This window comes from Neolamprologus brichardi, chromosome 22, assembly GCF_056152115.1.
Source record: "Neolamprologus brichardi isolate AB-2024 chromosome 22, ASM5615211v1, whole genome shotgun sequence".
NCBI classification, from domain to species: Eukaryota; Metazoa; Chordata; class Actinopteri; order Cichliformes; family Cichlidae; genus Neolamprologus; species Neolamprologus brichardi.
Genome location: NC_142124.1, coordinates 33,388,495 through 33,409,871, shown reverse-complemented (window position 1 = coordinate 33,409,871; position 21,377 = coordinate 33,388,495). Strand labels below are relative to the sequence as shown.

At 41.9% G+C, this 21,377-nt stretch overlaps 1 protein-coding gene across 2 annotated transcripts in view; it reads left to right on the top strand.

The window, feature by feature from the left end:
* The window catches only part of LOC148096852 (retinoic acid receptor beta-like), a 127,349-nt gene that overhangs the window by 82,380 nt on the left and 23,592 nt on the right, over positions 1–21,377 (top strand). For both annotated transcript variants that reach the window (XM_087834673.1, XM_087834674.1), the window contains exon 4: positions 16,203–16,363. In XM_087834673.1, coding sequence (XP_087690799.1) covers positions 16,203–16,363 — 161 coding nt within the window. The remainder of the gene's footprint in view (positions 1–16,202; positions 16,364–21,377) is intronic.

Below are 21,377 nucleotides of genomic sequence, written 5' to 3'. Positions count from 1 at the left end.
ACTCAGACTCTTTTATATAACATAACCATTCACACTAGCACTTTTTTCAACACCTAAGCACTCTCTATCTAACATTCACACACATTCAAACTCCAGTGAACACATTATTGCCCAAGGATACTTAGGCATACAGATCAGAGCATCTGGGGCTCAAACCACCAACCTCCCGATTAGACTTATTCTACAAAGCTATAATTTATTATTTGATTTCTAAGATAAACTAATACGATTTAATTACAGACATGTGAAAATTGTGTTTTTCACATGTCTGTGAAAACCAGTACATACTTACTGCTTCGAGAAGTAAGAACTAAGTCCTGCTAATTTATCATCAGAACGTGTGACCGTTTCCACAAAAGAAGAGGTTTTGTCATGTTACTGTCTGGAACTTATTTTCTCTAAGTTTATATAAAATCAGTGTTAGTACAAACAATGCAGTAAGAAATATTGTTTTAAATAGCATTTTTATCATTTTCATCAGAGCAGTCTACTGATATTGAAGGAGAGGTCAGAGGTCAAATGTGATATTTTGTCAGTTTTTTGAATGAAATGCGATTTATAATCTTCTTTCTTCAATCCTCCAATCGACTGAACAAGACCAAACAAGGGTCAACAGCAGAATGAGCTGATTGGTGTTGACAGAGAAGAGTTGGAAAGCTTTTTATGGGCACGGCCCACATACTCAATACTGCTCATTAACACACAAATGCTTTGTCCTTACAAATGCAGCTTCATTTAAAGGGATATTAACAGGCTTTCCAATGGCATAAGGTTGTATTGTAATGTATAAGAAGTATTGTTATAAAAAAGATTCACCACCACAGACAGTGCAGGGATGCTGCTGCAGGGCAAGTATTGCTACTCTGGCTTTACAGAGTAATTCCATAGTGACCTGTATTCTAGCCAATTCAATTCAGTTCAATTAAAATTAATTCATTTCAATTTTATTTATATAGCATCAGAACAGCAGGCACTTTTTATTGTAAGATAAAGACCCTACAATAATACAGAGAACACCCCAACAATCAAGAGACCACACTTGGTGACAGTGGGAAGGAAAAACTCCCTTTTACCAGGAAGAAACCTCGGCCAGAACCAGGCTCAGGGAGGGGCGGGGCCATCTGCTACATCTGCTACACGACAAATAGGCACACTGTGGAGGAGAGCCAGAAGTTAATGATGAATAATGATTAAATACGGAGAGGTGTATAAACACATAATGAGTGAAAGAAAAGGTGAGTGAAGAAGAAACACATTATGGGAAGTCCCCAGCAGCCTCGGAGCAGGATTTTCAATTCTGGATTTAACAGGAAGCCAATGAAGGGAAGCCAAAACAGGAGAGATCTGCTCTCTCTTTCTAGTCCCTGTCGGGACTCTTGCTGCAGCATTTTGGATTAGCTGAAGGCTTTTCAGGGAGTTTTTAGGGCATCCTGATAATAATGAATCACAGTCGTCCAGCCTGGAAGTAATAAATGCATGAACTAGTTTTTCAGCATCACTTGTTTCTAATTTTAGAGACGTTGTGCAAATGCAAGAAATTTCTTTAATCAAACTATCTGTGCTTTATCACTTGCTGTTGTTAAGACCCTCAAGATCCTCTGCATCACAGACATTCATAGGAACAGTTTGCATTTCATAGGTTACTGGTGTCCCTTGACTGAATCAGAATTTATGGTTTAGGTCCACTTTATGTTCCATTAGTCTCAGTGGGGAGGGGGTCCCTTCCCTTCTGTTATGCACTCTAGTAGAAGAAAAGTGGAAAATATGATATTGTGATTTCCTTAGGCTAAGCGCCCCCACAGGGCCCCTGATTAAAAAGAACTTACTCTATTTCCTGTATTCCTGTTGTGATCCTCAGCCTCTTACCCTAACTACCCTAACTACCCTAACCCTAACTGTCTGTTTGTCAAATAAAGCTGTCTTTTTCAGCTTGGTTTGCCAATACAAACCAAAAACTACGTTCTTTGGTTTGTATTGCCAACTGCTAGGAAATGATACTGGTATATGGGGATTCTAAATAACAGATGCATCCAAATATCATGTCACATTTGAGCTCTGATGTTGCATCTGCCTTTCCTTCAAGGTGACCCCAAAATGCATAATATCTTCAAAGAAGGTATTATCAAGGATAATGAGCTGCCTAGTTAGTATAATATTTTATAATAAGGTTCTAATGTCATTATTTACAAGTCAGTACCTATTATGCATTACCTACTGCTGCATAATGTTTGTGTAATCAAAGTAACCTTCTGTCTGAGTTTTGTCTCAGTTTTACTGCTTTACAAACTTCTTAAAGTATGTTTTTTTTTAAGAAAGGGAAAAAAATGACTACGTACACAACACGATTTTCTTAGTTAAATACTGCCCAGAGTGAGAGCTGCCTTTACAGAAGTTTGCACTCTCTGGAAGAGAGTTCTTTCTTGGTTGATGGTTTCAACTACTTATGTATGTGTGAATCATCACAGTAATATATATACAATTACTCCCGGTGTTGATCTTGTTACAGGGAATTCTTACAAAAAGTTACGACTGGCATCTGCTGGATGTGCTAGCTAGCTTAATTGTCCACAGACAGGAGTGTTAGCTAATTCCCGTCACTAGGCACTAGCTTTGGTTTGCTCATCTCTCCTGAACCCAAATTTTAACCATAGATCAGCTGTCATACCAGTTACCCTCCAGTAAGGCGATCTTATCTGCAAGACTTTATTTGGACAGCGCTAAGGACTTTCAGAGTAATTACCAGCTTTTTAGGCCTTACAAGGCCGGTCCTCGTAAGAGCCATAAGCAATGGCTCTCACTTCTGATTGTGGAGGTGATTGCTCTTTGATATACTAGCTTGCAGCAGCAGGGACCAGAATGCCTGCAGGCTTACTCCACTCATGGTCTGGCAGTGTCCTGGGCCGTTTTCAGAGGAATGTGAATCCAGGTATCTGTACAGCAGCAAGCTGGTCTTCACCTCTCACCTTTGTCCGGTTTTACAGGCTGGATGTCTCAGCTTCAAGCATTGCCCAAGCAGTGCTGGGCTCTGGGTCCTCACTTGGATAGGTGAGATACTGGCTATTTCTATGACTGCTTAAGATAAGCTTGTCTAACAATACGGGAGCCTCCATTTTTCCATAGTGAGAAATGCTAGGAATGAGAACTTTAGGTTACTTTGTAACCCCGGTTCTCAGAGTAGCATGAGTGAGACGTCTCACCAGACGGCCCTTCTTGCATTGATGAAGCAAGAAGAGGGGCTTATCTTGAATAAAGACTATGCAATATTTATATTTAAGAGTGGGTGGCTTGGCCCCCCTGTTCATTGCAATCACCAGCCAATCAGAACTGGCAGAATGAGATACATGATTATGAGGAATATGCAGGGAACCACATCCCATAGTGGACCCAGAACAGTATGTGAAGAACTACTTAAACTTTGCATAGGTTCTTTTTTGGGTACTCCAGCTTCCTCCCACAGTCCAAAGACATGCACAGACAGTGTTAGTCCTGCGACAGACTAGCGACCTCCCCAGAGTGCACTTGCCTCTCGCCCTATGGCAGCTGCAATAGGCTCGAGCCCTTCAGCGACCCTGAATTAATAAGCAGAATAGGATGGATAGTTTGACCCCCACTGGATGGGATGCAGCTAGGCACCAGGGGGCAATTGAAGCATTTTGGCTTCTTAAATGGTAAATGGACTGATTCTTATACAGCGCTTTTCTACTCTCCTGGAGTACTCAAAGCGCTCTATACAACACGCCACATTCACCCAATCACACCCATTCTCACAAGCACTTTATCTATACTTAGTGCTATCTAACTACATTCACACACATTCATACTCCGATGGATGCATCAGAGAGCAACTTGGGGTTAGTATCTTGCCCAAGGATACTTGACACGCAAACTGGAGGAGCCAGGGATCGAACCACCAACCTTCCGATCAGTAGGTGACCTGCTCTACCTCCTGAGCTACAGCCAGCCCTTAGAAGCCACTAGAACATTTTATTCATAAGCACACAGATCTTCCCTTCAGCAGCTGAAGTAGTTGACATGTAAAGCCCTAAAAAACACTTTTTTGAGGATGTTAGCCGGCTTTGAATTGAACTGAAATAAGGTCACAGAGAGGTACTTTTATCTGACAACCACATTAGCAGTGTGTTAAGTTGTAATTATAATTAAGGTATAATTAATTATGACATTAATGTGGGAGATGGGCAGCAGAAGTTATCTGATGGGCAGGCAGGGGTTGGGTTCACCAGCTGGAGTCAAATGGATCTTGGTCTTATCAGTAGCAAAGCCTGTTAACCAATAGTGAGATCATCATAGAGCAATCTTTTATTTTTTAAGTTGTTGTATCTGACTGCTGAGGTGATTTGGTTTCTCTGTATTATTGTAGGATTATTACATGACAATATAAAGTGCCTTGAAGCAACTCATGTTGTGATTTGGTGCAATATAAATAAAACTGAAATGAATCAAATTAAATTGAATTGAAAATTTGCTCCAAGGTGATATTTTAATATTAATAATTTGTTATCCTGTAAGTCTCTTATAAAACCACTCTGCTAAGTGGTTTTATAGGACTTTTGTAGGCTATTGAGAACTTGTGACTGAGGGAGGGCATATTGAGACACTTGTAACAGATCAAGAGCCCTTTGGGCAGACGTTTTTTCTAATCCAGTGTCTTCATTCCAAAACCTCAAAATTTTCCAAGTGAATGCGGCTTCATATGCACTGATAAAGAGAGCGAGTGTGAAAACACAGGTCAGTGCACCCAAAACTAAGTTTGTTTGCTACTACAGGGGCTCTCAAATGTGATTGTCTGCCGAGTGGCCCTGTTCCCAGTGCTGCAGTTTTGCAGAATGAAGCTGGGATCAGTTTTCATTTCTGCGTTTCACAAATTGGATAAAGTAGGAGACAGGTGGATGGTGCTTTAGCGTGTTCTTCGTTGTACTTGCCCTGTTTGATCCATGACTTCTGCAATTCATGTTTTTCAACAATCGGGTTTATTCCTGTTGGAGTGTTGAGAAAAATTCCGTTTGGCTAATAAAATTCTATTTTTGCTGCTTTGGGTTCTAGGGGAGCAATCAGCGAGCTCCCAGAGGTGGTGGCTGTCTGAAAGCTAAAGATTTGCTTCTGGATTATTAACTTGAACAGTTGTGATTCTCAGAGCATGTTGAAGAGACTCTGTAAGCCAGTTAGTGAGTAAGTCAAACTGTTCACTGCTTTTTAGGTTTAAGTCTTCATTGTCATTGTGAAAAACAGATCTCCATGCTATACAAGTCTCCAGCCTATTGTCAAACACTGTCAGCCCTGCAGTCAGTAGGTCACAGCATGACAGGCGGGCAGCAAGGTCTGATACATCAGCTTGTTGTAGTAGTGTGCTCTAGTGTGGTTGTACTGATGAGGACGTTTGGGCTGCTACACAGAGGTTGCTCGTGTGAATATGCAGCTCCTGTTGACATGTTCCACCCATCATTGTGGGTGTTGTTCAGGTCACGATTTTGTTCTCTACTGTGTTATGTCGCAAACAAGTTGGATGAATTGAGGCAGCCAATAACTCCATCAGAGATTCATGCATCCTTCTTATCACCGAGTCCTGGCTTCATCAATCCATTCTGGACTCTGCTATTGAGCTAGCAGGCTACACCACACAGGCCCATGACCGAACAGTGGACTCCAGTAAGAGCAAAGGAGGTGGGCTCTGTATGTATGTGAACAACAGCTGGTGTACCAACACAGGGATCACAGACTGTCACTGTTCATTGGACATAGAATATCTGACTGTCAAATGGAGGCCCATCTACCTTCTTGTCATAATAACAGCCGTTTACATACCACCAGATGCAAACGCTAACTCTGTGATTGAACTTCTGCACACAGACATCAATAATAAACAGAGCATATACCCTGTCACTGTAGGTATGATAGCAGGGGGCTTTAATCATGCAGACTTAAAAACAGCAGTCCCTAAATCCCACCAGCACGTCAAGTGAGCCATTAGGAGTGACAATATACTGGACAAAGTTTATTCCAACATCAAAATGGGCTACATGGCCAGACCGCCACCACATCTGGGCAAGTCTGACCATTTGTCCCTATTTCTAATTCGTGCATATGCTCCCCCAAGAAAACTGCTCCCACCATCACAAAGACTATTACCATATGGCCAGAGGGCGCCTCTCAGCAGCTGCAGGACTGTTTTGACAGGACCAACTTGGGATATCTTTGAATATCAGGACCTGGAACTGTTCACAGACAGTGTTCTCTGCTACATAAAACACTGCATAGACACCATTACAGCAGACAAATGTATCCGGGCTTATCCCAACCAAAAGCTCTGGATGACCCGGGAGGTCAGGCAGCTGCTGAAGGAGAGAAACATCGCGTTCAGGTCCTGCAAAAGGGACCACTACACCGCAGCCCGATCCAACCTGAAGAGATGCATCAGAGAGGCGAAGGGGGACTATAGGAGGAAGATTGAGGACTATTTGGAGAGTAACAACAGCCGGCAAGTGTGGCAGGGCATCCAGCATCTAACTGACTATAAGATCAACCTCGGAGCTGCTGGAGCTGAATATTTTCATCGCGCTTTGAGGCCGTGTTGCTAGAAGCATTGGAGCCAGAGCAACAACACGTGGCCCACAGCAGCACTACCCCCACCCTGGAGGAACACAAGGTGAGGCACACTCTGCAGGCTGTTAACCCAAGGAAGGTGGCTGGTCCTGATGGCGTGCCAGATCGTGTATTGTGAGGGGTTGTGCAGAACAGCAGCCCTGCCTTGCAGCCTGGATCCACACCAGTTTGCCTACAGAGCAAACAGATCCACGGAAGATGCCGTAGCCACAGCACTCCATGCTGCCATAACACACCTGGAGGAGCATGGGAGCTATGTGCGGATGCCTTTTTGTGGATTTCTGCTCTGCATTTTCTGCTCAGCTTCTCTGTTTACTTTGCTTGTGCTGCAGCTAAGCTCACTGCTGAGCTGTTTGACTAACGCAATGCGGATGATCTGCACTCTGACCTGACTTCCAGTTGGAAAAACTGAGGTGTCTCTGCGACTGGACTGCTGTCGATAGAGTGGAGTGTCTCAGGCAATGCTTGATGTGTAACCAATCTTTTTACTCTTCTGCCCTGAGCTGAATGCTACTGTTCAGCCCATGCAGAGAGGTAAACATAAATGACTTCAGCAAACAGTTATTTGTGTTGTATTTTTTTCTTTTATTGGTGCAACATTTGTAATACTTTCATTGTTGTAAAAAGAGCGACAGATTCAGACCTTGATTGGCAAATGCCTGGCTGGTTATTCAACCAGTCAGTCGTGGATGTGAGCAGACATGAGCAGACCAAGAGTAAACATATTTGTTGACACATAGATTCAGTAACATGACTATGAAGTGTCATATAACAAACTTATCACAAAATATATTTCAGAAATAATCTGAGGGACAGAATAATACTTTTTTAATAAAAAAGTAATGTAATAAATAATATACCCAATTACTTTCTCAAGCAAGTAATTAAGTAATATACTGCATTAATCTTCTTTTTTAATAAGGAGTCCAGAAACAAAACAGAGTTCAAAACAAAAGTTGCTGGAGTCCAGGAACACAGTTCAAAACCCAAAATCTTAGGAGCAGGAGTCGTAGGACAAACCAAAAACAGTCCAGGGACTGGCCATGTGCCCAGAAAAAACAGTCTGACACTGAACAAGGGGCCGACCCAGATGCCGACGGCACAACAGTCCATAACAGGCCATTTCAGGGGGCCAACCGCGTGGAAGACTGCTGCGACAGAGCAGGTCTAGAGGCTGACTGCATGGAAAGCACAGGCAAAGCAGATGTGGTCGTAGGCGACGACCTTGGGGCGCCTGGAGTGCTGGACGCAGCTTGATGGGTGCAGGACCAGACAAGGCTGGACCAGACGAGGATAGGACCAGAAGCAGACCGTGGAGCAGGAGGTGGCTGAACGGACTCACCAGAGCCGCCAGCAGACACGAGAAGGTGCTCGACAAGCTCACCAGAGCCGCCAGCGGGAGCAGGTGGCAGTGTCGGAGCCACGGAGTGCTGGACAGGCTTTCCTGAATCCCCAGAGGAGACGAGGAAGTGCTGGCCGGGCTCTTCCAAACCCCCAGCTGACAAGGAAGGTTGCTGGACTGGTTCTCCTGGGCGTCCAGCGGGAACAGGCAGCTAACCCTGAAAGCTCTTTTTTAGGTAGCTCTGAAACCAAGCTGGGCCACGAATCCTCCAGCGAATCCTCCAGAGGGCCGGCCTGAATAACCTCCAGTGAGCCGTGTTGAATAACCTCCGGCGGGCTGGGCTGAAGCTGCTGCTCTGGGTGGACATGCACGATGGAGATAAGGAAGTCCTAGATAAGAGGGTGCAGCGATCTGAATAGCCAAGGGACTCCAGAAATCATCCTCTGTAACCAGAGAGCTAACTCCTCTTGGTATTCCTTAATGGGCAGCACTAACCACTCCTGACACAGAAACTGCATTGTGAAAACAATTCCTCGCAGAGCTCAGAGGAGGGATTATAAGCTGCTGGGTCCACTGTCTGGTCGCGATCTTCTGTCATGATTTCGACTGTGTGTAGGCAGGAAAGGACCCAAACGCAGACTCAAACTCAAAGAAACACAGCTTCATTTGATGAATGGCAAAACAATACAAAACTAGACTGGGAAATTATAGCTAAGACGCAATGAGGTACACAGGGAAACACACAGCCATGGATGAGAGAGATCGCGACAACGAGCAGAGGAAGGCGCAGACACTATGGAGAGAAGAAAGAGAGTTGTTCACCCGGACGTTCTGAGTCGTGTTGGTCAAAAAGTCCAATATCCACAGGATTAGCTGATCATCAGGTGAAATCGGGAGGAAAGTTTAGTGGCCAGGATGTGAGGCTGCAGAGTGTTGAACGCTGATGAGAAATCAGCAAACAGAAGTCTGGCAGAGCAGTCAGGGAGCTCCAGATGTTTGTGGATGGAGTCCAAGATGAAGATTTTTGCATCATCGATGCCTCTGCGTGCATGGTAAGCAAACTGAAGTGGGTCCATCAGGGGGTCAGTTGTTCTTACCATGTGCTGTTTTATGATCTTCTCCATGGCCTTCATCACCAGGGAGGTGAGGGCCACAGGACGAAGATCATTCAGAGACTTTGGGTTGTTTCTTTTGGGGATGGGGATGACTGTGGAGTGTTTCCACAGCTGGGGGCTGGTGTGACTGTCGATTGAGTGTTGAAATAGAGTCCAGAACACACTTCCTAGGTGCCCTGAACAGTGCCTCACAACTTAGAGCCATAGCAACTTAGAGCCATAGCAACTTAGAGCCATAGCAACTTTTTATCTGTACAGAGCCATAGTCTTCCCCTGACGTGTGCTGCATGTAACAAGTCGCCTAAAGGATACCAACAGATCCTTTAAGCTACTTGTCAGGGGAACAGTGGTTGAAATCACCCAGGATGAGTCCGGTGATAATTGTTCCAGTTTGTACAGAGTGTTGTTGAAGTACTCTGTGGCTTTCCCAGGATGATGAAAAGCTGTGGGGAGGTAAGGTTGGTCGAAGTGTTGGAAACAAGTCCAAAAAATCACAAAAACAAGGAAAAGGAAAAGAATACAAATATATCGAGTAGACGGCGAAATACAACAACGAAAGAGCATTAAAGTTAGAAAAAGAACGCCAAACTGTTCAGCTGACAGGCCGGTCGACCACATGAGCAGCGACCTGGAACCAACCGCGACATGTTCCCTCTAAGCCTGAAGGGAAAAAGAAGGAACACACACATGTAAAGGAAGCCCTTAAAACATGTGGTTATCCTAATTAGGCTTTCATCAAATCAGCAAAGAAGGTCAAACACCAGCTAGGGAGGATCAGAGGGCATCATCATCCCTTATGTAGCAGGTTTATCAGAGAAACTCAGGAGAGTCTTCTCCAAGTACGACATCCCAGTATACTCATTACGGAGGTCTCTTGGAACCATTTCTAAACAACTGCAGATTATATAAACTATTTATGCCATAACCTTGTTGCTAACAGAAGTGTAATTAACTGAAGGCTTTAAAGGTAACTTTTAAAACAACAAGATAATAATAGATTCTTTGTGTTTGTTAATAATTGCATGCTCTAGAAAAATATTATGAGAAACTTATTTTGATTGCATCTAGTTGGAAAGGACTAAGTCAGCTCAACTACATCTCAGAACAGCCCAAAGACACTGAGGTTAGGTCCTGAGACAGCGCCACTTGGCCAGACTCTGTTGGTTTTTCTGGCTGGTCTTGTGCGTTTCAGCAGTGATGTGTACGTGGGCAGCAGCATCACAGTGGCATGGTCAGATGAGCCGATGTGCGGGCACACAGCTGCCTTAATGACACTGGCACAGTTTAGCGTGGAAGTGGAGTCTGTTTACACACCGGGAAGAGCAAAGAGGCGGAGTCGTTATTGAGATGTGCAGCTCAGGTTAAGAGAAAGAAAACATATTTCTAGCATCCAAAGCAGCAGTGCTGTTCCTGTGATCAACATTAAAACTTTAAAAAGCCAGAAAAAGCCTGATCAATAAACTTCAACGTGAAGAAAAGCAAACCTGATAGCTGCTCCATCCACTGACATTTGTTTTACAGAGAAAAATCTGCAGGAAAATCTCCATAAGTCATAATAACATATGCAGATGAACTCTTATCTTAGTCTGATGCTATGTTTAAATTATACAGATAGCTGAAGGCTGACAGCAGCCATCGTATTTTACATGGAGCCAACAGGGGTGAGTCTAAAGGGGGGCATGGGGTGGACTAGACCATATTTATTTCAAGGTCTTCACAAGTTTTTCAGATTTGAAAGTGAAACAATATAAAATACTGTCTCGATTAAATTACATTCATACCTAAAAATATAACATTAAAGCTTTTTTCACAAGCCTATAAAAATATACATGCCACAGTAAAACTCTGAGGGTTATTAGGTTGGACACTGAATTATTGTTAGTATTAATTACCATCTACACCATCATAACAGTTTGTCCTGAGACAAACTTCAGAATGCTGATAGGCTCGCTTCTCTTCATTGCAGCCTCCACATTCTCCTCTAGAGGCTTACAGACACAAACTCGCACTTTAACACAGAAACATGTACAAGAACTCATAAAGCCTTCAAGACAGAGTAAAGATTCATTTTTATGCCTTAGTTTAGATTGCATATTTATTTTTGTTTTTACTCTGACTCTACTTAAGAATGTTTGGATATTTTTGTACTAAAGAGAACATTTTCTTTAAATAATAAAATTTAATATGGCACATAAATACACAGGGTTTGTTTGTTGTTGTTGTTTTACAAATGAAACAGATGATAGATGAAACAAAAAAAACATTGCATCCATCCATCCATTCGCTTTCGCTTATCCTTTTCAGGGTCGCACTGGAGCCTATCCCAGTTGTCATAGGGCGAGAGGCAGGGTACACCCTGGACAGGTCGCCAGTCTGTCGCAGGGCCAACACACAGGGACAGACAACCATTCACACTCACATTCATTCGCACATTTACACCTATTGGCAATTTGAATTTTCCAATTAACCTATCCCCACAAGCTGCATGTCTTTGGATGGTGGGAGGAAGCCGGAGTACCCGGAGAGAACCCACGCAAACACAGGGAGAACATGCAAACTCCACCCTCCACTCCACCCTCATTCCAACCCTGATGTTGGAATTGAACTCAGGACCTTCTTGCTGTGCGGCAACAGTGCTAACCACCGTGCGGCCCGGTGGCACGCTTGCAAAAAAACATTGCAATTCCTAAAATGGAAACCAGTGAGCAGTTCATTTTTTAAGACCTGCGTTTTTTTTCTTTTGAATAGTTATTATTGCTCAAGAGACAGAAGCATTTCTTATCTGGTTAATCGATTGATTAATCGATAGATCACTTGATTACTAAAATAATCAATGATAAAATGCAGAGTGGTGTTTAAATATTAAATATGTAGTAAGAGAAAAAGATGAGTCAAGAAGAAACACAGTGCATTATGGGAATCGCCCAACAGCCCAAACCTACTGCGGTATAACTCGAGGCTGTGCTCGTCCCTGTTAGTTGTGCACCTTTCACTTACACTTTTAACTAATATACAGTCAACATTCTCACAAATGACCTTTTGTTTTTTACCCCGTTTGTTGACAATGTTGATAATTGTCATCAGGACAACTGTCAAGTCAGCCATCTTCCTCAGGATTGTGGTTGAATGTACTGAACTAGACCAAGAAGTAGAATTGTGGAAGTCTGCTGTCTAACATGTGTGAGCCCTCATTAGAAAACAATAGTAAATAACCAAATGCTGAGTCATTTTGGTGTATTTTCAAGAAACTGGTCCTTCTGCTGAATATCATCTGCAGACAGGTGTGTGAAAGCAACACACGCATTATTACGGACAAATGTAGTTTTTGGACTTTACCAATTGTACATTGGTGACCAAGAAAGAAGCTCCTGCTCCAAAATCAACATGTCCAAGCTTGACTGAAATTTGCAGCTCATATTTGAGGTGGTCTTCTTTGTATTAATATTTTAAGTAAAAGTGAATATATATGAGCCTCTGTGGGTCTGAGATAGCAGTCCTCATTCGTCGTTCCAGTTGTTTGTTCAGTGTGACAGAATATGAAAACATTGGAAGACGTGCATCAACAGAAAGCCTGTATAGATGTGACGTTTCTTATTCTAAAGGTAGCCAGATCAACGCCTACTCACACTGCTACTATATTGTAGGGATGTACAGTACTTCCAAAGATCGGACAGCAATCCTGACTTGGGACATAAATACTGATGATGATGATTTACAGAGCAAAATATTTTTATACTTTTATGCCTTGATGAAAGCTTTGCACTTTTTGTGTTTCGTCTATGAACTGTCCCCCTTGGCATCTTCCAAACTCTTTGGCCAATACGTTCACTATCCCGCCTCTGCACATGCCCGAACCATCTCAGCCTCACTTCTCTAACTTTGTCTCCAAACCACTTGACTTGATGTGCTCATTTTCCTGTCATCCCCAAATTAGCAACCTTAACTGAGCCTTGTGTCTTTTCAACTAGTTCCACTGTCTCTGCACTACTGATTATTTCAGGTCTCACTACTATCTCGTAAACATTCACATTAACTCATGCTGCTATCCTTCTTATACAAATCAGCCTGGACTCCATCTACTCCACCAAGCCATGGTTGGTGCCAGGTATTTGAATTCACTCTCTCTACTCTTGCATGTTCAGCTTTTCACCTTCCTCACTCTCATTTACACACATATATTCTATTTTGCTTCAACTGACTTTCATTCCTCTTCTCTCCATAGAGTTCCTCCACCTCTGCAGGCTCTCAAAACAAATCACAGTGTTGTCTGCAAACATAACAGTCCATGGAGATTTGTTCCTGACATTATCTGTCAACCTGTTCATCACCACTGCACATGACACGGGGCTCAGAGCCAGTCCCTGATGTAATCCGAACCCATCGGTCACTCCTCACCACTGTTTCACTCTCCTCACACGTGTCCTGCACCAGCCTCACATACTCATATAACCTCACTACTCTGCCACTCCTGCCTTCCTCATACAGTAGCACAGTTTCTCTTTTGGGACTCTGTCATATGCTTTGTTTGGATCCACAAAGACACAGAGCAGCTCCGTCTCTGTACTTCTAAAAACAAACATTGTATCTGCTACTCACTGATCGTCACCTCTTTTCTTAACAACTCTTCTCCAAAGCTTCATGGTATGGCTCAATTCAATTCAACTCAATTTTATTTATACAGCGCCAAATTACAACAGCAGTCACCTCAAGGTGCTTTATATTGTACAGTAGATCGTACAATAATAGATACAGAGAAAAACCCAACAATCAAAACTCAACCCCCTCTGAGCAGTTTGTCATATTTGGCGACAGTGGGAAGGAAAAACTTCCGTTAAACAGGAAGAAACCTCCGGCAGAACCAGGCTCAGGGAGGGGCGGGGCCATCAGTTTTATAGTTATTATACCTGTTGAATATCAGTACCAGTATACTTTTCCATTCCTCAGGTATCTTCTGCCTCTTTTCTTGAAAAATCAGTGCCTTTGACTCTTCATCATTTTCATAGTTGCCTTCACTTCCTCATTACTCATCGTCTTCCTGATTTCGCTAGCTGTCCTCCATCCATCATTCTCTACATTCACCATTTCCTCAAAGGACTCTTCTCAACACACTTTCTTCACTTGTAAGCACATTTCCATCTCATCAACTTGCTGCCAGAGATGGGCAGTAACGCGTTATTGTAATCTGATTACTTTTTTCAAGTAACGAGTAAAGTAAGGTATTACTATTGCAAAAACGGTAATTATATTACCGTTACTTTCCCGTAAGAACGCTGCGTTACTGCGTTACTAAAACCGTGATTTTTTTGTGAGTGTCTCATGACAGTGACGTAAGCGAGTGCGACGTTCGTGACAACAGCTGTGTGCAGATCAACAATGGATCATATATCGAGTGCAGAGAGAGTATGAGCGTGCAGCATTTAAAGCGTGGAAGTACTGACCTTACTTTGAGTATGATTCCATAAAAAGTGACAAAAACATTAGTGTCCGTTGTGCGTGGGAAGAAAACTTCTTTTTACAGCGAAAAAAACCCCCTGAACTTCCGAGCAAGCACCGAGTAGCTACGACGTAATGGGAAACTCACAGAGAAACTCGCGGATTCTTCCACTGACCGCTGCACACCTGCACCAGGGTAAACCTCCGCCTACCCCACTCCTGCTTTACAGGTGAAAATAGAGCAACAGGACCGCTAGTCTTTGACTTTATTTATTTTCTGCTGTGTTTTACTTGCATCTATTTGAAAGACTGAGTGTAAACACAAAAAAAATATATTTTATTTTATGTGCTGGAATGTGCAGAAAATAGGTTTAAATGTTAAACTAATTTCTTCCAGTCAGAGAATGTTGCAGATAATTAAATTTTTGCTTGATGCATAAAGTTAAAAGATTAAAACTAATAAAACAAGTTTTAAAAAGAGACTTTTCCATTTGATTACATTTTGTATGATGATTATGCAGAAAAAGTAGAATTGGGCTGAAAGATCTATCACTTTATCACCTATTCAGGTTGTAAATCGTGTTTTTAAAAAGTAACTAAGTAACTAAGTAATTAATTACTTTTGAAAATAAGTAATCAGTAAAGTAACGGGATTACTTTTTGGGGGAAGTAATCAGTAATTAGTTACTTTTTTCAAGTAACTTGACCAACATTGTTTGCTGCACATTGTTTCCAACCTGATCTCTCTAACTATTCGATTCTGTCCTGACATATAACTCATGACAAACCTGTTCCTATAGTTTTTGCCAACTCTCTCCTTTTTGAAGATGTTTTATCTTTTATAACCTTTTTTTAATGTGGGTTTTCTGGATTTTAGTTTTTCTTTTATTGCTCTGTTGTTCTGTCTCTCACCCTTTTTTTTTTTTTTTTTTTTTTTTTTTTTGTCTCTCACCCTTAAAATTAAGCAATCATTAAATTAGAGACTGTTCATTTCTGACTTACAAATTCACAAAGTGATCAAATAGTTATTTCCCCATTTATTCCTCCTGAGAGTTTTCATAAAGCGGGACACTATGAATCTAAAACCTTGTTTTTGTATGAGGCTGTTAATGTGGTTTTTAATGTGCTAGAGTTGTGTATTTTACCATGGTTTGCGGTGACCGACTCATTTTTGGAACCAACCTAAAGTGGCCTTAGAGGCCTTGGAGTTTCTGTTACTTCCACAATTACTTTATTTTTCACCTCATTTCTGGTCTGTCACCTACAGTCTGAAAGGTTTTGTCCTTATATAAGGTCTGATTTGTTTGATTTGACGACTGGCTACATTTCTAAACTGTAATCAAAGAAATGCTTACTAGCAACACATTTCTACCTTCAATTAAGTTCAATTCAATTTTATTTATACAGCGCCAAATCACAACAGCAGTCACCTCAAGACGCTTTATATTGTACAGTAGATCGTACAATAATACAACAGAGAAAAACCCAACAATCATATGACCCCCTATGAACAAGCACTTTGGCGACAGTGGGAAAGAAAAACTTCCTTTTAACAGGAAGAAACCTCCGGCAGAACCAGGCTCAGGGAGGGGCGGGGCCATCTGCTGTGATTGGTTGGGGTGCCTTATATGTTGTTTGCTTCACTAAGAGCTACATTTGTTTAGAGGATAATCCAAATTTTTGTGTTCCTCCAGCTGTTAGAAATGACCGGAACAAGAAGAAGAAGGAGAGCCCAAAGCCCGATCTGTCAGAGCGCTACGAGCTGACAACTGAGCTGGAGACAATCATTGAAAAGATCCGTAGGGCTCATCAAGAAACGTTCCCCTCCCTCTGCCAGCTTGGCAAGTACACGACGGTAAGTATGATTTAACAAGGTGCCTGCACAACGTCATTCTGCAACGAGCATTTAGTTGCATTATTTTTTTATGCAGTAAATGTTACATTGTTACTTTGACTTTATGCCCCTGTATGGCCATGTGTTTCTGTGGTTTGATCCAGCTACTGCACCAGTACAATTCAAATTTAAGTGCATTTTATATATAAAGCACCAAATCACAAAAAACAGTTGCCTCGGGGCACTTTGTAAATATCCTACAATAATACATGGTGATTGAAAAGAGGTAAGAGAAGTCTAAATCTCCCTGTAATGCAACTTGAGACCTCAGATGTATGCCTCTGATAGTCCTCACAGAACCTCAGTGACAATTGTTGTTCCTCTCTCAGCAGCCATATATTGGATATAAATTGTGACGAGTAGAATAAAAGTGCAGCAACCACATCATGATTTTAGCCTCAGAGTTCGATGGTAATAGTGTTTGTTTACGACAGTTTTTATAGAATGCAACAGATTGGAGAAACTAAACAAAAGCTGTAAATACTAGAAGACTTAGCCATTGTCAAAAGCAAATCCTCATCAGGGAGATTCTTGCAGACCAGCAGCTGCCCATCCGTCTGCCTGGGGCTCACTCCAACCTCCAGCTTTTGACATGTCTGAAAAGTGGAATAAATGTCGTAAACCCAACTTGTGTCCTTTTATCCTCGGGTAAATTAAACCACAGATTTAGTTAAGCTGGGTGCTCGCAAGGCCTTTCTCCCCCTTCTGTCATCTGCCAGTAGACATCAAGGCCAAGAGTTATTTAAAGTTATTTAAATGCTAAACTAAAAAGCAATGAAATGCCAGATAGTTGGAGACTGCTAATCCACAAAGGGCCTTGTCAATCAGAAACATCAGGACCTGGTTTGTCCAGTCTGAAAGCAGATGAGCTTTCCCACTGAGGGAAGGTTCTGCACTCAGTGTGACATGGCAAAAAAGTAAGAGGTGATAGAAATGTTTAGAAACTCTCCAAAGTACCATCTAAATTCTGTGATGCTTTCACAGGCAAACAGTAGGAGCTGCATTACAGCTGATACATTCATCGTATGTTGAGACAATATTGACCTGATTGTGTTTGTTTTTAACCTAACGGAGAGCGTTTGGTGGCAGGAGATTGGGGTGTATGTTTAATGATCTAGTGGTAGTTTTAGTCATCTCATCAGATTTCATAAGTGAGTATTGTTTTAAATCCACTGGCAGTTATAATATGAAGTAATGCCTCTCTTTTTGGGGAAGTGATAATAAACCTCTGAGTAGAGTTGGATATGAGATCTTAAAGGGGAACGAACCGGCTTATAGAACAGCAATTTTGCTCCAATGTATGCAGTTGTATACTGATTCTGTTGTCTCAGTGTACGCAGCGCTTGCTGTTTGTTGGAGTGGTTCATGTGGTTCGTGCGGTTCGTGCTAATTATACTTGTTTATAGATTGCGAGAAATCCCTCATTATTACAATCGATTGGATCCTGATGCGCCTTTTGATTCATGCTTGTCGGAAAAGTAGACCAGCTCCCGCTCCCCTAGATTATGTTAAAGCACCAATTATGTGGTGAAATATTCAAATCCTGGTCTGCAGTTATTTAGGAGTTCATTGCTGGGTTAGCTGAGATAGCTGTGCAATTGAGAGGGCTTAGCTCAACAATGAATAATGCTTCATTGACAGTGATGGTAATGAAAAATGAGCCTGGCCGTTTCAAAGACAAAATAAAGCCACACTGGCTGCAGGCACTGATGATGGTGGTATATGCCACTGCAATACAGTGCTCAGCTTGATGATATTTGCCACCTTAGAGTTTTGCGTGCTATCACAATCCTTCACATGTGGTGGCTGCTTTTACTGCCGTTTCCATCTCTGCATCTGCACATGACTTTTTCTGACGTACAGTTTTTCACACTACTATGTATTTTGTAATGTTGCAACTTGCCTGATTTCTTTGGATAAATGTTGGTAAATGAAATCAGAATTCCCCAGAAACTGTCTTGTTTGGTCCTATTGAAGTATGGGACTGGTGTAATTAACTGTGTGTGTGTGTGTGTTATTCTCCCGTCCTCTCAAGTTCCCCTTATTCTAGCCTTTCTTACACCCAGAAGGAAGAGCAAGATAAGTTGTTTTAATATCGGCCATCAGCCCAGCGTGCACTGAGCAAACGCACACACGTGTGTGTTGCACCTTCACATCCTCCGTCCCTATGAATCTGGATGTCAGTCAGTTTTATGTGTCCGTAATGCTGTTCTGTGCACTAGAGCTCATTGTCTGTGATTTAAGCACAGCCCTAATGTGCTGCTCACTTAACCCCAGATCATATTTAATGGTCTCTCTCTCTCATTTATCTGACTCTCTCTCTTTATTGGCTTGTGAATAGATTTCTTGCTTGTGATGGTGTCCAGCATCTGTGCTAACTGCCTCTCATACAACCTCAGACGAATGAATGTGCTGTGAAGCCAGATTCCTCTGGTTGTCTCTGCCGTCTTAAACCAAACTCCACTCTTCCTTATGAGAGCTGCTCTCACTTCCTCCTCACTAATCCTCTGCAGTTCCTGATTCACTAACTGTTTTCTATTTGTCCTCCTCTTGCTCTCATTCATCAGATCTTCAGCCTTTCATCAGGTTTTCTCTGTATGTATTATTGTAGGGTCTACCTTACAATATAAAGCGCCTTGAGGCGACTGTTGTTGTGATTTGTATAAATATAAATGAATAAAATTGAATTGAATCATCTTCTCAGTAGATTCTCTCTAATTGGTAGCACATTTTCATTTGTCCTCAGTCACTCTAACCTGCTGCACATCCTTTCCAGCCTGATCTCTCTGCCTACATGTCCTTTGCTCCTTCCTTGATGTCTTGCCTTACATACAACTCACTATACATATATAAATTATATATCACAAGTAGGGCTGGGTGTCGTCACTGATTTCTAGAATCGATTTGATTCCAATTCACAAGGTCCCGAATCGATTCAATCCACGATTTGATTCGATTTGAATGGGGGAAATTTTGCCTCAGTCAGAAATATTATAATTCAGATCATGCATCAGTACATTTCCATATTTTTATATCTATAAAAAGAAAGCTGACACTTGTGAGCTTTTATCAAAGGTGTGAGCATCACAGCCTTTGTGTCAAAGTAACTGAGGATAAAACACAGAAAAACATGAAGGTGACTTTCCTGGCCTGGGATTTATAAAAATATTCTGCAGTAGATCAAAAACGAAAGAAAACCATTAATGAACATATGAACATGACCTGATGCTGCTGGAGTAATGCAGAGCAACGTTACAGAGGTTTTATTAGAGACACGGCTGAGCTTTTTGCAATTTTGCATCATTTTAAAAAGTTTAAATTTGTTCTGCTGGTTCGGTCAATATTGTTTGAAGAGAAATAAAACTAACAGCGTCAGAATCAGCGCAAAAAGGGCGTGAACACAAAGCGCGGACCCGCCGAAACATCGGAATCAGCGAGCTGTCGGCTTTCAGCTCGTGTCCGTGCCGTCGGGTGAGAAAGTCACAGCTCACTGATTCTGATGCGTCAGCGGCTCCGCGCTTTGTGTTTACGTCTTTGTGCAGAATCCGTGTTCCTGCTCTCATTTACTGTTTTAGCTGTTTGGTGGTTGTTGAAATGTTGTGAGGTTTCACCTGAGGCTCTGGTGATTTAAAAATCGATTCAGGATTTTAATGAATCAATTTTACATTATCCAAGCTAGAATTGATTTTAATCGATAATCAAAACCCACCCAAACTTACATGCTTCAGATCATCAAACAAACTGTAATATTAGGCAAAGATAACCAGAGTAAATAGATGCATTTTTCAAATGATGATTTCATTATTAAAGGGAGAAAGGTTATCCAACCCTGCCAGTTTCACTAAACACACTCAGGCCTGATTACTGGCAGACCTGTTGAGTCAAGAAATCACCTAAATAGAACCTCCCTGATGCAAGCTAAAAGATCTCAAAAGCAACAAATATTGCTACGATTGAAGGAAACACCTGAGTCACTGGCAATCATCAGTCTGAAGAGGGTTACAAAGCCATTTCTAAGGTTTTGGGAGTCCAGTGAATCATGGTGAGAGCCATTATGCACAAATGGGGAAACCTTGGAACAGTGGTGAATATTTTCCAGGAGAAGCTGGCCTACCAAAATGACTCCAAGAGTGACTGAGACTCATCCAGGAGGTCAAAAAAGAACTGAGAACAACATTAAGGAACCACAGGCTTCACGTCTCAGTTAAGGTCGGAGTTCACAATTCAACCACAAGAAAGAGGCTGGGCAAAAATGGCATCTTTGTTCAACGAGAAAACACTTGCTGGAAAAGTGAAGAACACAAAGGCTCGTCTCACATTTGCCCAAAACATCGAGACAATGCTGAAGACATTTGGGAAAATATTCTGAAGAGACAAAAGCTGAACTCTTTGGAAGGTTTGAGTTAGTTAAATTAAGCATTAAGCTAACACAGCAAAGGGAACATCATACCAACAGTATGTTGGTGGTCTGGGGCTGTTTTGCTGCTTCAGGACCTGAAAGACTTGCTGTGGTCGATGGAACCATGAATTCTGCTTGTCCAGAGGATACACCTTCTTGGCGGTTTTTCTCTCATCATGACAGTAATCATTTGAATAAGAGAAGCGGTAATATCAAAACCATTAACTTCTGCAACTACAAGGCCAGCGTAAATTATTGTGACCTGTCCAAAAATGGCATCGAGCTTGGTTGTAACCACCCTTACTCTTCCACCCACTGTTCTTCAGTTAATCTGTGGGCCGCCATAAACAGACAAACAAAAACTATCACTATTTAACAAGATAAACAACATCAGATTAATTTATACATTCTGATCTTTGTCTGCACAATACATGGACATGTAGCATGCAGACATGTTTCTGCATTGCTTGCTGGCTTAAGATTGTAAAATATAAATGCCACTGTAGTTAAATACATATCTGTTATTATTAGATGAGTATGACCCATGGTGGTGTCATTTTTTTTAAATATTTCCTT